At 41.1% G+C, this 12,720-nt stretch overlaps 3 protein-coding genes across 7 annotated transcripts in view; 1 reads left to right on the top strand and 2 right to left on the bottom strand.

Annotated features, from left to right (window-relative positions):
* Positions 1-95: 95 nt before the first annotated feature.
* Positions 96-2,127, top strand: LOC105559161 (stromal cell-derived factor 2). Its single transcript, XM_012007259.1, has 3 exons — positions 96-482; positions 553-777; positions 868-2,127. Exons 1-3 carry the CDS (start codon positions 145-147, stop codon positions 1,034-1,036), a joined length of 732 nt encoding a protein of 243 aa, XP_011862649.1. The 5' UTR covers positions 96-144; the 3' UTR covers positions 1,037-2,127.
* Positions 2,059-3,620, bottom strand: LOC105559160 (palmitoyltransferase ZDHHC22-like). The gene is made up of 2 exons (XM_012007257.1): positions 3,346-3,620; positions 2,059-3,192 (listed from the first exon to the last, which is right to left on the bottom strand). The coding sequence occupies exon 2, from the start codon at positions 3,030-3,032 to the stop codon at positions 2,157-2,159; it is 876 nt and encodes a 291-aa protein (XP_011862647.1). The 5' UTR covers positions 3,033-3,192; positions 3,346-3,620; the 3' UTR covers positions 2,059-2,156.
* Positions 3,621-4,396: 776 nt separating this feature from the next.
* Positions 4,397-12,720, bottom strand: part of LOC105559162 (nicotinate phosphoribosyltransferase) — a 16,181-nt gene continuing 7,857 nt past the window's right edge. For 4 of the 5 annotated variants that reach the window (XM_012007264.1, XM_012007262.1, XM_012007261.1 and 1 more), the window contains exons 3-12: positions 11,788-11,958; positions 11,584-11,710; positions 11,123-11,334; positions 9,897-10,015; positions 9,593-9,786; positions 8,611-8,796; positions 7,112-7,337; positions 6,674-6,994; positions 6,141-6,269; positions 4,397-5,917 (exon numbers count right to left, since the gene is read on the bottom strand). In XM_012007264.1, the coding sequence (XP_011862654.1) occupies positions 5,840-5,917; positions 6,141-6,269; positions 6,674-6,994; positions 7,112-7,337; positions 8,611-8,796; positions 9,593-9,786; positions 9,897-10,015; positions 11,123-11,334; positions 11,584-11,710; positions 11,788-11,958 (1,763 nt within the window). In that variant the 3' untranslated portion in view covers positions 4,397-5,839. The remainder of the gene's footprint in view (positions 5,918-6,140; positions 6,270-6,673; positions 6,995-7,111; positions 7,338-8,610; positions 8,797-9,592; positions 9,787-9,896; positions 10,016-11,122; positions 11,335-11,583; positions 11,711-11,787; positions 11,959-12,720) is intronic. The other variant, XM_012007263.1, reaches the window with a different exon arrangement.

Below are 12,720 nucleotides of genomic sequence, written 5' to 3' on the forward strand. Positions count from 1 at the left end.
AAGTTCTAGTTTCGAGAAATGTTTAGCCAATCAACTCGCAGCTATTCCATAAAAGCTACAAGTTCATTGGCTACACGTTTCTCGGAACTAGAACTTGGATCAAGTTCTAGCATCGTGGACACAGGGCCTTTAAACATTGGCCCAATGCTTGGTTGTGTTGGGCCAACGTTCAGCCAGTGCACTGTGCTACTAGGGTGCTGTATGGGTTCTAGCTTAGCTTTTATGAAGAAACAAGTTAATCCCCTGTCAAATGTATCTCAGTCTTATCTGTATGCGCATCTTGCAGCCAAGGGTACTCGCTATGTAACCTGCGGCTCCGTATTGAAGCTAATGAACGTGGACTACAACGTGAGGCTGCACTCCCACGAGGTGAAATACGGCAGCGGCAGCGGGCAGCAGTCGGTGACTGGGACCAACGCCAAGGAGGACGGTAATTCCTACTGGCTGATCAAAGCGGAGTCGGGGAAGCAGTGCACGCGGGGGTGAGTCACGGTTCATGCTCGCGCGACGATCCACCTGTGACAAATCACAACGTTCTCGTTCTTTCGACAGGAAGCCGATCAAGTGCGGGGACACCATCCGATTGGAGCACGTCGCGACGAAGAAGAATCTCCATTCGCACCTCGTCAGCTCGCCCCTGACCGGGAAACAGGAGGTGTCCGCCTACGGGGATCACAAGGGCGAAGGCGATACCGGTGATAACTGGATGCTGCTGTGCCAGACTGATTTTTGGGAGAGAGAAGACACGATTATGCTGAAGCATATCGACACCGACAAGTAAGTGTACCCGCCTTCGTGGACTTGAGCGTAAATAGAAGACGTAGCGCTGCCTGCAGAACGGGTTTACAAATGACGCTGTGCGCTTAGGTACCTGGCAGTCACTGGCAGAACTTACGGCACTCCGATCAGCGGCCAGACCGAAGTGGTAGGCGAATACTCCCCGAGCAGCCCTCACACGCAGTGGTCGGTAATGGAAGGACTGTTTATTCATCCTAGCGACTTTAAAGCGCACCATAACGAGCATACAGAATTATAGGCGATTTTTTTATAACGGGAACTTTAGTCTACGGTTCATGTATATATACGCGTCGCAGAGAATGCGTGAACAAGTTAAGAGAGGGTGCGTAGTTTTATTACCAAGAGAGGCATTCATTAATTAAATTATCGTTGAGTATCGATGTTCTTTTCTCAAGGTTTACCTGCCGTGAAGCTGCGCTTGCAAAACTTTCGGTATAACATCGATGTCACGGGCGCGTTTTGTTCGAGAAAAAGTTATTAAATTTGGTTCAAAGTTCGCGGGCAAATTGTATTGAATTAAAATATTCTCAGTCTCGTTATCTTGCATCGTTATTGTAAACTTTTAATACTTTGGTGGTAACCCATGTGATTTAATTTATTTAATTAGCAAGTAATTAAATAAACTAAAATCAGCTTACTATTCAGGAGGATATCTGTATCACTGTCCACATTATATTCAACAAACGCAATTGATTTACACGAAGCGTTTGTCTAAAACTATACACTTGGCATCGACGTGCATTAGTTTCCGACTCGGGCTTCATATTAAGAAATACAAAAATGAATTGACGCATGATTCAGCAAGTGATGTACGATGCGTCCCGTGTCATGCATCATTTATCCTTGTTATTCGCCAAACGTTAAATAAATGATGCATTTTTCCCTTGATTTATCCCATTTATGAATGCACAGTCGGATTCAGAATTTCAGATTTAGTTTTACCTGACGGCGATCTCTTTCCGAATGAAAAATTTATCTAAAGTCTACTTTAATTCTCAGATAAGGCAAAATCAGAAATTCTGGATAATAACACGTTACATCTCTCGTACATCTCGTCTACGTCCGAATCAGAAAAGCGGGTAAGTGTGGCAGAGATAAAAAGCAAATTTGTCTCTATCGCGTTGCAAGAAGTCACAAGCTCCGGAAAGAAGTGTAATCCGTTCAGAAATTATATCTACCTACGAATCAATATCCTAGAATACTTAGTAATCGTAAAGTGCGCTTGTATCTGTGTTCCCCATCACGTATGAATGCGTAAATATGTTGTACATATGACTGTATTTATTGCTACGTAAGTACATAATAAAGAAGTACGCGTGTTCGATTTAATCCCGAGAGCGTAATTCGCCCGACCGGCCTCAGACCTCCTTCAGCTCGTACTTGCCGTTGATGTCTCGCGTGCCTATGAGCCCGTTGTACGGGAAAATGATATTCGAGAGGCCGTAGCTGCCGAAGATCTCCCTCAGACTCTGCCGCCCCGTCACATTGACGTAGCGCTGCTTGCCGGTCAGGCAGCTGTGCAACTTCCAGATGCCGAGCACCAGGCAGATGCACAGGATCGACATGAGCGTGTCGAACATGGTGACCAGGAGTATACTCGAGCTGTCCCGCGAGTGCAGCAGCCTCGCCAGCGCGACGGGGAAGCAAAAGTTGAGGAATATATTGAAGTAATCCGCGTCGCTCTTCACTATGTGATTGATGTTCTCGTACATGTATGGGCCCAGCACGCACAGGGTGTACAGGCACGTGAGCGAGGTGTAGAAGCAGAACAGTATAAAGTTGCCCATGTTCTGGCGGAGCACGCAGGCACCCAGGAAGAAGCAGTGGTGGTCCCGGAAGTGGAAGCACTTGCGGCAGAAGACGCAGTGCTGCGTCGGCTTGCACATGTAACTCTGGCACCTCTCGCAGTGCCAGAATTTGTAGGCCGTGTTGTGCGCCGGTGGCTGCGCGCCATCGTGCTGCTCGTGCTTGCGCTGCTGCTGCTGCTGGGTGACCACGCTGCACAGATTGCTCTGTATCTCCCTCACCCTCATCGGACTCGACTTACGGCTGATGCTGTACACCGAGTACCAGTTCAGGTAGACCTGCGCGCAGAGGAAGACGAAGACCGGCGAGACCTTCTGGCTGATGTAAATCGTGATCGCGACGACGAACACGGTGCATATCAACGTCGCCAGCGGGCACACCTGTTTCACGAGCCTCGCGCAAGCTTTCACATGCTGCGGCTGAGGCATACCTCGCGGCAGATAGATCTCTCTTTACATCTGTAAACGTAGAACCCCTAAGTTTCGCGGACGTGCGGCGCGCAGATCCAACTTTCAGACATCTATTCGGACAAGAGTCTCTCCCTCCAAGAGTTTCTTCTTTTTAATTTTTCTTCTATTATTTACATTCCTGAAAAGATAATAAATTTGTCAGATCAACATTCTCCGCGAGCCTCGCTTCGATTTTATGCTGGAAGGCGACACCCCCTTGACACAAAGGTACATAATTTAATTGTTAGGAGTCAACGAATACCGCGTTGCTGCATTCTCGTCGTTCACTGACCTCGATCATAACCTCATCTCGATGCGTTTCACCGAGTTTATTTCATTCAACAGGTCGGAGCGATCCTCGAAAATAAATACGATCGTTCGTGACGATCAGTGGACGGTGGTCGTGGCATAATTTTCTTGGGAACGCTCTTACTTCTCGCGGCAGTAACAGCGCGTTGTCACCAGCAGTCACCTGCACGCTCCAACGTGCGTGCCTGGCGCGCCGTAAGCGCGTAATCAAGAATCGAACTGCACACCGGCCAGTATTCCGAAAATTTTGCAAACTTTATAATATTTCTACAAGGCTGCTGAAACGTTGTCGGCGAAATATTACAATTGAATGTCTCTGAACCGTCTCTGCAATGTTACATTGCAATTTGCAACGTTTCTGAAAGCTTTGGTGTTGTATGGGTAACTTTAAACGTAGTTTAATTCGGTTCTTGTCTCTTTCCAACTTTAGAAAGAGGCAAAGAACGAATTAAGCTAAGCTTAAAGCTAAACGACGTTGATGAAACAGGGCCTTAATGTTTTGATAGAACAATTTACGAAATTTATTAAGGCTAAACATATGTTAAAAAATATAGCGTAAAACATAACATAACATATTAAAATTGTATGGAACAAATTACTTAAGTTACATATCATTTTCAGACTATAAAAGCAGTTACATGTCTAAAAAAGTAAACAGAAACTAGTCTTAGGCCTAAATCTCTTTGGTTTAGGATACATTGACGTTACAAATGTTTACTAAGGAAAATTGCGATTTTTTACGTTGTCTGGATGCTATTTTGCGTTACTTTGCGTTTTAAAAACGTGTTAAAACGACGTTGGGGGACTCTAAAATGTAAAGAAACGACATTAAAAACGTTTCCTGGGGCATCTTGCGATATTTTGCGAAGGTAACAAAATGTCACACCTCTACCAATTATGCTAGAGAGATCTCTCGCGTTTGTCTGAATAATAAGAATATTTACATCCACGTGTTCCTCGAATTGAAAAGTTAGTCTTTAAAAAACATATGCAGAATGGATGACAAGGATGCAATCACTGATCGATCGGGCGGATATATAACAGCTATATGCTATTTATTCTCACTATAAAAAAAACACAGGTATATTTTACAATTATTATGCTTATATACGGTAAACGAGCATTACAAAACAATAACAGATCTATGTTGAAATCGTGATTAAAAACAAGATAGAACCTAAGCGATTACTCGTAGATCAATCTAAAGTGTAGCATAACTGATAACATGAAAAATTACTCATATAGTGATGTACAAACTTTTTCATACCAGAATACATATTTGGAGTCAATTGAGACAACCACGTAAAATTTAAACGTACAATACCGGGCCAGTTTTTAATCTACAGATTAAAAAGAATCGAACAAAACGCACGGGCAACACAAAAATTCATCTTTGAGTTCTGCTCATCAATCATCAAACATTATTCTTTGAGAGATAACACCCGCCCCCCTTCTCTCGCGTTCCTTCTCTTAATATATGTATACATCGATACGAGCCTTTATACATATTATACATGCATGTAAAATTATAAATATGTATAATAGTTATTAATGCTTACGCTCTTTGTACATTTGTGTAAGTAACAATGGTAAATATACATTGAATATATCACTCTCATACGAGAATATTATTAAAGCAGTCTTCAGCAATTATAAATACTAATAATAAGATAATTGAAATTTCCAGATACGTAACGGAACAAATCTTCGAAAAGGGACGAAAAAGATACGAAAAGGAAAAAAAAGGAGAAAGACCAGCAACGCAATGTGCGATTAAAATTAAGTGTAGTGAAACATTACGCTATTGTATATTGCCATTGTTTGAAGTACTTTAACCGTGCGTATGCATATATCTATGTATATAATATATGTATAATTTAAACTAGTTCTATTGAGTTGTTATTCGGAAATTTGAGTTGTGCATCCCTAAAATCACACACGCATACGTACTTTTTTTTTGTACACGATTTTGTACTTTTTCTTCAAATAGGAATAAGAATACGTGTATGTGCGCGCGATAAAGTTACTGCTTGTAAATAGACCTCTTCTGTAACATAACATCTCGCTCTATATAAATCGTGTAAAACTATACAAATACGTTTATAATACGATTTGCGCAAGATTTACCAAAATATACTGTTGCGACGACGATAATATAATTCGATACTTTCAACGCGATGGAAAATGTAAAAAATATGCTCTTAGGATCCTCGCTCTCTTTCCTTCTCTCTTGTAATATATTCTACTCTACGACGCAGTCGTGGTGCACACGCTCGACTGCGACGACACGTTGTCGACGCTTTTAAACGTTTCTAGAAACGCAAAAAGCACATTGCAGATTAGCCTTTAGAGAAAAAGTTCGTTATTATACATTTCGTCTGTTGTGAATCTGTGATGGCTCCTGATACTGTTATTACTTGATACTTATAATTGCTAGAGACTAGTTTAATGATACTCTTGTATAAGAGCAGCATGCTTCACCGCAATTCTCCAATTGGCGCGTTCTGAGACCACAGTTCATCGATAAATCTGTATAAAGTATCACTGACGGCTACCTGTAACAGAAATTGCGGAAAAACCACGTTTAAACAATTCCTCGCGTGTTTTCAACAATGCGCAATTTGTGTTAATATGCGAGCTAAAAATCTCAAAGTATCAGGCATCCTAGAAAAATTGTCAGATCCTTTGCTCCAAACAATTTTAAGTTCGAGAAATTCATATGCGATTATCTGTCCTTAAACAATTCTCAAAGCACTAAATATTAATTAATTTCTTTACCTTATAGGGAGTTGGATTCAGATTCCTTTTATGATCGTTGCGCAATGTATTGAGAGATTCCTGCACTCTGTTGCGAACTGCTTGCAACGTGGGCAATGGCTGACATAACTTGCCGTCTTTCCAGTATATCTGTAAGATACATTTTCAATTAATAGTTACGAATTATAAGTACCATTAACAGTAGCGAGACAGACCGGGCATCATTCACGCGAGACGACGTTTCCGATGTTTCGATATCGAATTCTCAATAATATAATTTACACAAACGATTTAAAAAGGTATTTCCCAATTTATATATGACATACTGCTGTCTCAGCTAATAGAAAAATTATTTAGAAAACATAAAATACTGCATATTACTAAGCACGATGAAATAATTACATTTCCACGAAGAAAAAGAATTAAACTCCAAATTGACAAAGGAATTGTCAGCTGCACAAAGTCGTGCAAAGTAAATCTTTTGTATTCGTATGTTATCATTGTGTATATTATGTAACACGGTCCGAAAATATATCATTTCAATCAGATGATACCTTGTGCAGAGACTCCACGTGGGATGGTGTAACGTTGGCCCTCTTCGTTTGTTGGAATGGATGCCTGCAGAGAACCTTCTGCATCACTTGCGGCGGTTCCTCCGTCGTTTTCTGCAAGAGATCTATCAATGCGTAGCCATCCGACCCGTACAGTCTATAAGCATCCTTCCTGCCTGGTATCGTGACTTTCCCGACCTCTTGACTGAGCTTAATCCTCGGTTCGTCGTTGATCTCGACCATTTTATAAACGCAGCCCAGCGCCGGTTGTCTCTGGCATGTGACGAGATGCGTCCCAATCCCGAAGCAATCGATTTTGTGACTCTGGAAGATATCCATATTCTTTATTATCATCTATCGCTTTAACCGCAACTCGGAAGAATATCCATATTCTTTATTATCGTCATCCATCGCTGTAGCTACAATTCGTAAAATCTTTACCTGCTCGTTCAAGCTTATTATGGTTTCCTCATTAATGTCGTTGGACGCGCAGATCATCAATTTGGCAAACCACGGTATATTGTACTTGACAGCAATTTTCTCAAAAATATCTCTCGCCACGTTACTGAGATACGCTAAATCGCCACTGTCAATCCTGATACCGACAGCTTTGTATCCCAAGTCGTTCAAAGCCAACGCTACCGCGCAGAAGTTTAACAGACCGCTCCTATTCGTAAAATATATATCTATGAGACATTTCAGTAACTAATACTACTCTCTACAGTTCTATTAATTACAAACTATATACTAAATGAAAAGCAATCCAACCACACGCTCTTTATGCTACAATTCTATGACAATTATGTAAAATTAATTCTAAACTTGGCAATTTCTCCTTGTTTCTTTGCTGGTAATTTCTCTTGTTTACTTAATATATGGAAAAGTTAAAATATATATACATCCTCACTGAATTTTCTATAAAAATTGCATTTTTTCCCCAAAAAGATTGAATTAAAAATAATTTTTTACTTATATCACATTATTTTTATATACTTTGCAACGTCAAGTTTACTTTCTCAGAAACTTGCCGAGTTTAGAACTAACAATAAAATGACATTACACACAAAAGATTAAGCACACAATAAAAGAGCCAAGACTATCTAAAACCTGTGCATTCACTGTCAATTAGTGCAGTGTAATAAGTATTTCAGCCAATTATTATGTTACCATTAATAATGGTTCCAGTAAAGAGAATTTTATGATAAATTGACAAACATACAAATATAGCCAATTCATATACTACCATCAGCATAACGAGAACTTGACGATAAATTTAGCGTTTTATTTAATTAGAAATGTATATTTTTGCTTTTTTTACAGTATATTTTCTTTTGTATAATATTTTAGCAGTGTTTCAGCATTTTTGTGTATTTAACTTGCGGCAAAGTTACGCGACGGAATCGCATGTGTTTCGAATAACAGCCAAGATACGTGTAACACATAGAATGTGCCCATATCAAATTACGAGAATTAAGGGGCAGAATTGGGAGGGGCACTATATAAGATCACAAGTGTGACATACTAACAACTAAATTTGAACAAAACATAAAACTCTGGTTGTTTTATCTTTAACTGGCACGTCAACATGATATGATAATGTATAGTTTGCAATTTGCCCGTTTCACAGAATATCTCATCTAGCATTTTTCAAGGGAAGAGCGGAGAGGGAAATTAATTGTGTCAGCAATTAAACGGCTCAAAGAAGCTTCAATGAGGGCGAATTATGGAAATACGTCAAAAGTGACTCTCTATATGTCCCATTAAAAAAATGCGATCTCAACCATTACAATGTTACTTATCGCATAAAAGGGGTATCGATAGCTTTCATGTTGCAAAAAATATTAAACTATATAATTCGCAAAGCGTAGATCTGAAGGAGGGGAGGGGGGAACGGGGAAGAATTGCATTCCGCAAAACAGGCAAACAGAGCGATATCGTACCTCACATAGAGCTCACCCAATTCGCCTCGTAAAAAGCCATTCTTGTGAGGTTGCGAAGTTGGTTCTGATATAAATGGGTTGTTTCTCACACCGTTTTGGGCGTGTGTATTGGACCCGTTAGTTAGAAGTTTATTCTTTACATTTAGGCTGGCCACTTGTGCCTGCCCCGTGGCCGACGTCTCAATGCTACAAACACACTCCTGTTAGGCCACAGTAGTGTATATATGGTACACGTGTCGTCGTGCCTGTTCGCGACGCGCTGGCAAAACTAAATTACACAATCGCTAGTGAGATTGAATTAAGAATATAGTTCTGTCTCGTTGAACAATGGATTTAATTAGGTTTTAATTACTGTTTCTTTATTCGTGTAGGTAGGAAGATGAATCTATAACGAGATAAAAAGATATCTTGACTCATGATAAAGAGTATAAATAATGTACATTTGATCTTGGAAGCCATAATTACGATACGAATTATACACGTTACATTTGTGCCTAGTTAAAACTGTTTCAACTATATACTCGTGTCGCAAACAGCCTCTACTGTATACATAAGCTAATGTATCCATTAGCAGCAATTAACATGCGTAGTATACGTAACGTCTCAAATTACGTATTTAAGTTCAACTTTAAATTTCAAGATTTATCCCTAAAATCGTCCGTCCTTTAGTTAATTTAGTATATGTAATTATCGAAATAAATACCTATATCATATATAATTATTCAAATAAATATCAACTAAACATAAAAGCGTGGCAAATCAATCAACGTAACATACGAGACATGCAGTATACCGATAACGTAAAAACAATTAATATAGTCAACAAATTTTATGTAAACTCCATGCAAAAGATTGATATAAAATTAACGCGAGTATGCGAGTTGACAGGAAAGTAACCAGAGTTTATAAGACGCAACTTTCAGAAACAATATCGGGCTTTCTACTTAAAAGCATTAAACAAATGAGCGACATGACTATATACCTCTTGACATCGTACGTGTCCACAAGAGCGGTGAATCTTTCCGGGAAAGCAACGGCATAACTGATCAAAGCCGCCAATTCTCCGTTGGACGCCTGTGAGGCTAAAGCTCCAAAATCATTGGCAATATCTTCGCGGTGCTTGCAAGCGAGTTCCAATACATCTAAAACGTCGCCCGTTTCCTTGTGCGCCAGTGTCTACAAGAGAAACGGATTACATGTTCCCCATAGAATTTCAACATTTGGTTTAACACTTAGTTATTGATTGAGAATCGAAAAGAGAAGGTTGTTTTTTCGAATACACTTACTTTCCCTTGCAGATCGCTGATGCTGGTGAAAGACGTGATATAGGCGTGTGCATGTGTACCACATACAGGTATATTGAACAGCTTTCCAGCCAAGACATTGCTAGTCCCATCAAACCCACCTGTAACATGATAAATTATTTTTGTGTTCAACACGTATTTAAAATATGTAACTAAGATTTGATCTGTTTCGTACTATGCGATAAATCGAGTCTTTTTAAGCAAGATATATGGTAATTCTTATATATCTTTAACGTATCTTTAATGGCTTCAAAAGATAGGATAATCATCCTGTATATGTTTCATAAAACTTTCATCTAATTTTATTAAAATAATCCGAACTTTTACTTCTGCCGATTCGATTCTAACAAAGCGCACTTAGAAAATATATATTATTGAGACTGGCCAATTTATTTTATAAACGTTTATTAAACAATACATGCAACTGTCTTTAATTCATATGTAAATATAAAATGTCCATTAAAAGACACTTTACTTTTCCTCCTCTGTGCACGTTTAAAGTGCACAGCTAATTAGTTCGGCAACTTTCCATGAGACACCCAGTATAGATATATGCGTGTATATATGCATGTATGTAAGGTCTAAGTCTATACATATACCCTCAATCTGACCTCCTAAATTGTTACTCATCACCTAGGCAGTACCAACTGGCACCGAGTGGCACAACGTATTGATTTTACTTTTCACGAAATTGTTAAGTATAGTGTAAGGGCGATGGAGTGGTACCAGACACCTCCGTTTTCATTATATATTACATTGCGGACTGGCAACGTAATATACAGGTATGTTTGAAACTTTTTTATATTTCAGACTTTATGTGCGGTTAACTGACATGAATATTATTCAAGGTACGCTATGTGCAAAAGGATAATTGCACATTTTATCAGCGGTTAAGTATTACATGTACGTATACATAAACACACGACAAAAACATTTTTACATCATACACGCTTTCGCAATGTAGACCATTGCGACGTAATGCACAGTAATTGGTGTAATGAACGAGCGCAATGTGAACAAACATAGCAACTGATACCAGTGGCAATTGGCTTGCGAATTTCATGCGCAGTGAAATCCCTTTGGGTCCAATGCTAATTTATTTTAACAAATTTGTGGCAACCAACCATGTCGCTTTAAACATGACGAATTGACCGCAGAGGGATTCTATCAAGCTGAATCGATAATTGAAGCGGGTAACAAGTATTTACCAACATAGCTGTACTTGGACGCGCTCAATCCTCCATCGGGTCCTTGCGCTCTTCGAAGACCGAACTCGAGCAACGTGATATTCTTCCCGGCGACCATGCGGTATCTCGCCGCGTTGGTCGCCATTAGGCTCGCATAGTTAACCAACGTTAACAGAGTCGTTTCCAAGAGCTGTACCATTATTAACGGCCCTTCTACTCTGATCAATGGAACTCTACAATTAAAGTCGACAATCAAATCCAAGATTTATTTATTCCGTCGGTGGGAAACGCGGTTTGAATGGAAAGTCAGCAGAAAATTGATTACATCTTTATTCCGGCAAGGAATAAAAGTCTAATACAAGTCTATTAACTTATTTCTAAATATAGTAAATGCTAAAGTGCAGTATTTTCCAACAGCTACTGTATTTAAATGCTGCTTTCTCGAAAGCTATATAAACGCAAGAGACTTTTTGTAAACCCACCTCGGAAACACAACGGATCCCTCGTCTATTGCGTATATCGTGACATTGCTCGCAGTGAGACTTTGCAGATAATCAAAGAATCTTTGGTCTACCGTAGGATCCATAGTCGACTTCAGGTACTTGATATCTGCAATACCGAAGCAAAGACGCCCTCGTAAAGGAGTAAAGTGTGTGCGCGCGCGCGACGCCCTGGCGAATACGTACCACTGTTGGAATAATGGAATTTATTCAAGAACTTGATGCACTCCTCCAGACCGGCGAAGATCGTGAATTCCCCCTGAAAAGGATTCTTGCGGAAGAACAAATCGAACACGGCGCGATCGTTCATTTTGCCGCTCTTCCAGTAGGCGTAAGCCATGGTGATCTGGTACAAGTCTGAAAGCAGGCGTCGCTCAGTATACGATAAGCGAAGCTCGCGGGCATGAAAAGCAACCGAGGCCTCGGCGTTATCTCAAGATCTTGCAGACCGTGTTATCGCGCCGGCAAACGGGAAAGTTATATAAGAAGCGAGTCGCGCCGTTTCACCAGGCCGAGTTATACATTGGATATTCTGCGATCGCGATTAAATGCCAACCGCGTTTTCTTTTCTACCGGGGCGAGAAAACCGGCGCGTCTCCAGGTTGTCGTTTTATCTCCGGGGACAGCATACCGCGTGGGAAAGGACGCGCGCTCGCCACTTTGCATGTGAAAGCGGGGCTCTGTGCCACATTCTAAGCGGGCGTTCTCGCGAGATACGCCGGCCGGAGGATGTTTGCGCGCGGCTTACATCATCGTCGAAATATTTACAAACATATAATCTTGTTGTGTATCCGCGCTCGCGAACGTACACGAACGGCCGGTCCTCGAGGGTCGCTGGGCGCTTGCCGGGTCCGATTATTCGCGATTGCGAAAAGGAGACGCGAGATAAGGTTCTTCTCTCCCTCTGGAAAGAGGGGAAAGAAATCGCGACTTCGCCGCTCGACCGAGAGACGCTTTTCTCGGAGGAGGGCGTTCTCTCCGAGAGAGGGGGGGGAGGAACTGACCCCGCGGTCGCCTCAGCCGAGTTCCCCGGCCGTCGCTCTCGTCCCCGGGACGGGGCGAGGGGGGGGGGGGGGGGGGGGGGGGGCGCGGCGGAGTGGGGGGTAGCTGACGCCGCGG

This window comes from Vollenhovia emeryi, unplaced genomic scaffold (assembly GCF_000949405.1).
Source record: "Vollenhovia emeryi isolate VEMERY1.0 unplaced genomic scaffold, V.emery_V1.0 DF939288.1, whole genome shotgun sequence".
NCBI lineage: Eukaryota > Metazoa > Arthropoda > Insecta > Hymenoptera > Formicidae > Vollenhovia > Vollenhovia emeryi.

Bases quoted from the DNA above. Each gene is read 5' to 3' on its own strand.
- LOC105559160 (XM_012007257.1), bottom strand. From the start codon at position 3,032: ATGCCTCAGCCGCAGCATGTGAAAGCTTGCGCGAGGCTCGTGAAACAG.
- LOC105559161 (XM_012007259.1), top strand. From the start codon at position 145: ATGCTTGGTTGTGTTGGGCCAACGTTCAGCCAGTGCACTGTGCTACTA. The intron at 483-552 runs GTGAGTCACGGT...TTCTTTCGACAG, and splicing joins GGGAAGCAGTGCACGCGGGG to GAAGCCGATCAAGTGCGGGG. The intron at 778-867 runs GTAAGTGTACCC...CTGTGCGCTTAG, and splicing joins AAGCATATCGACACCGACAA to GTACCTGGCAGTCACTGGCA.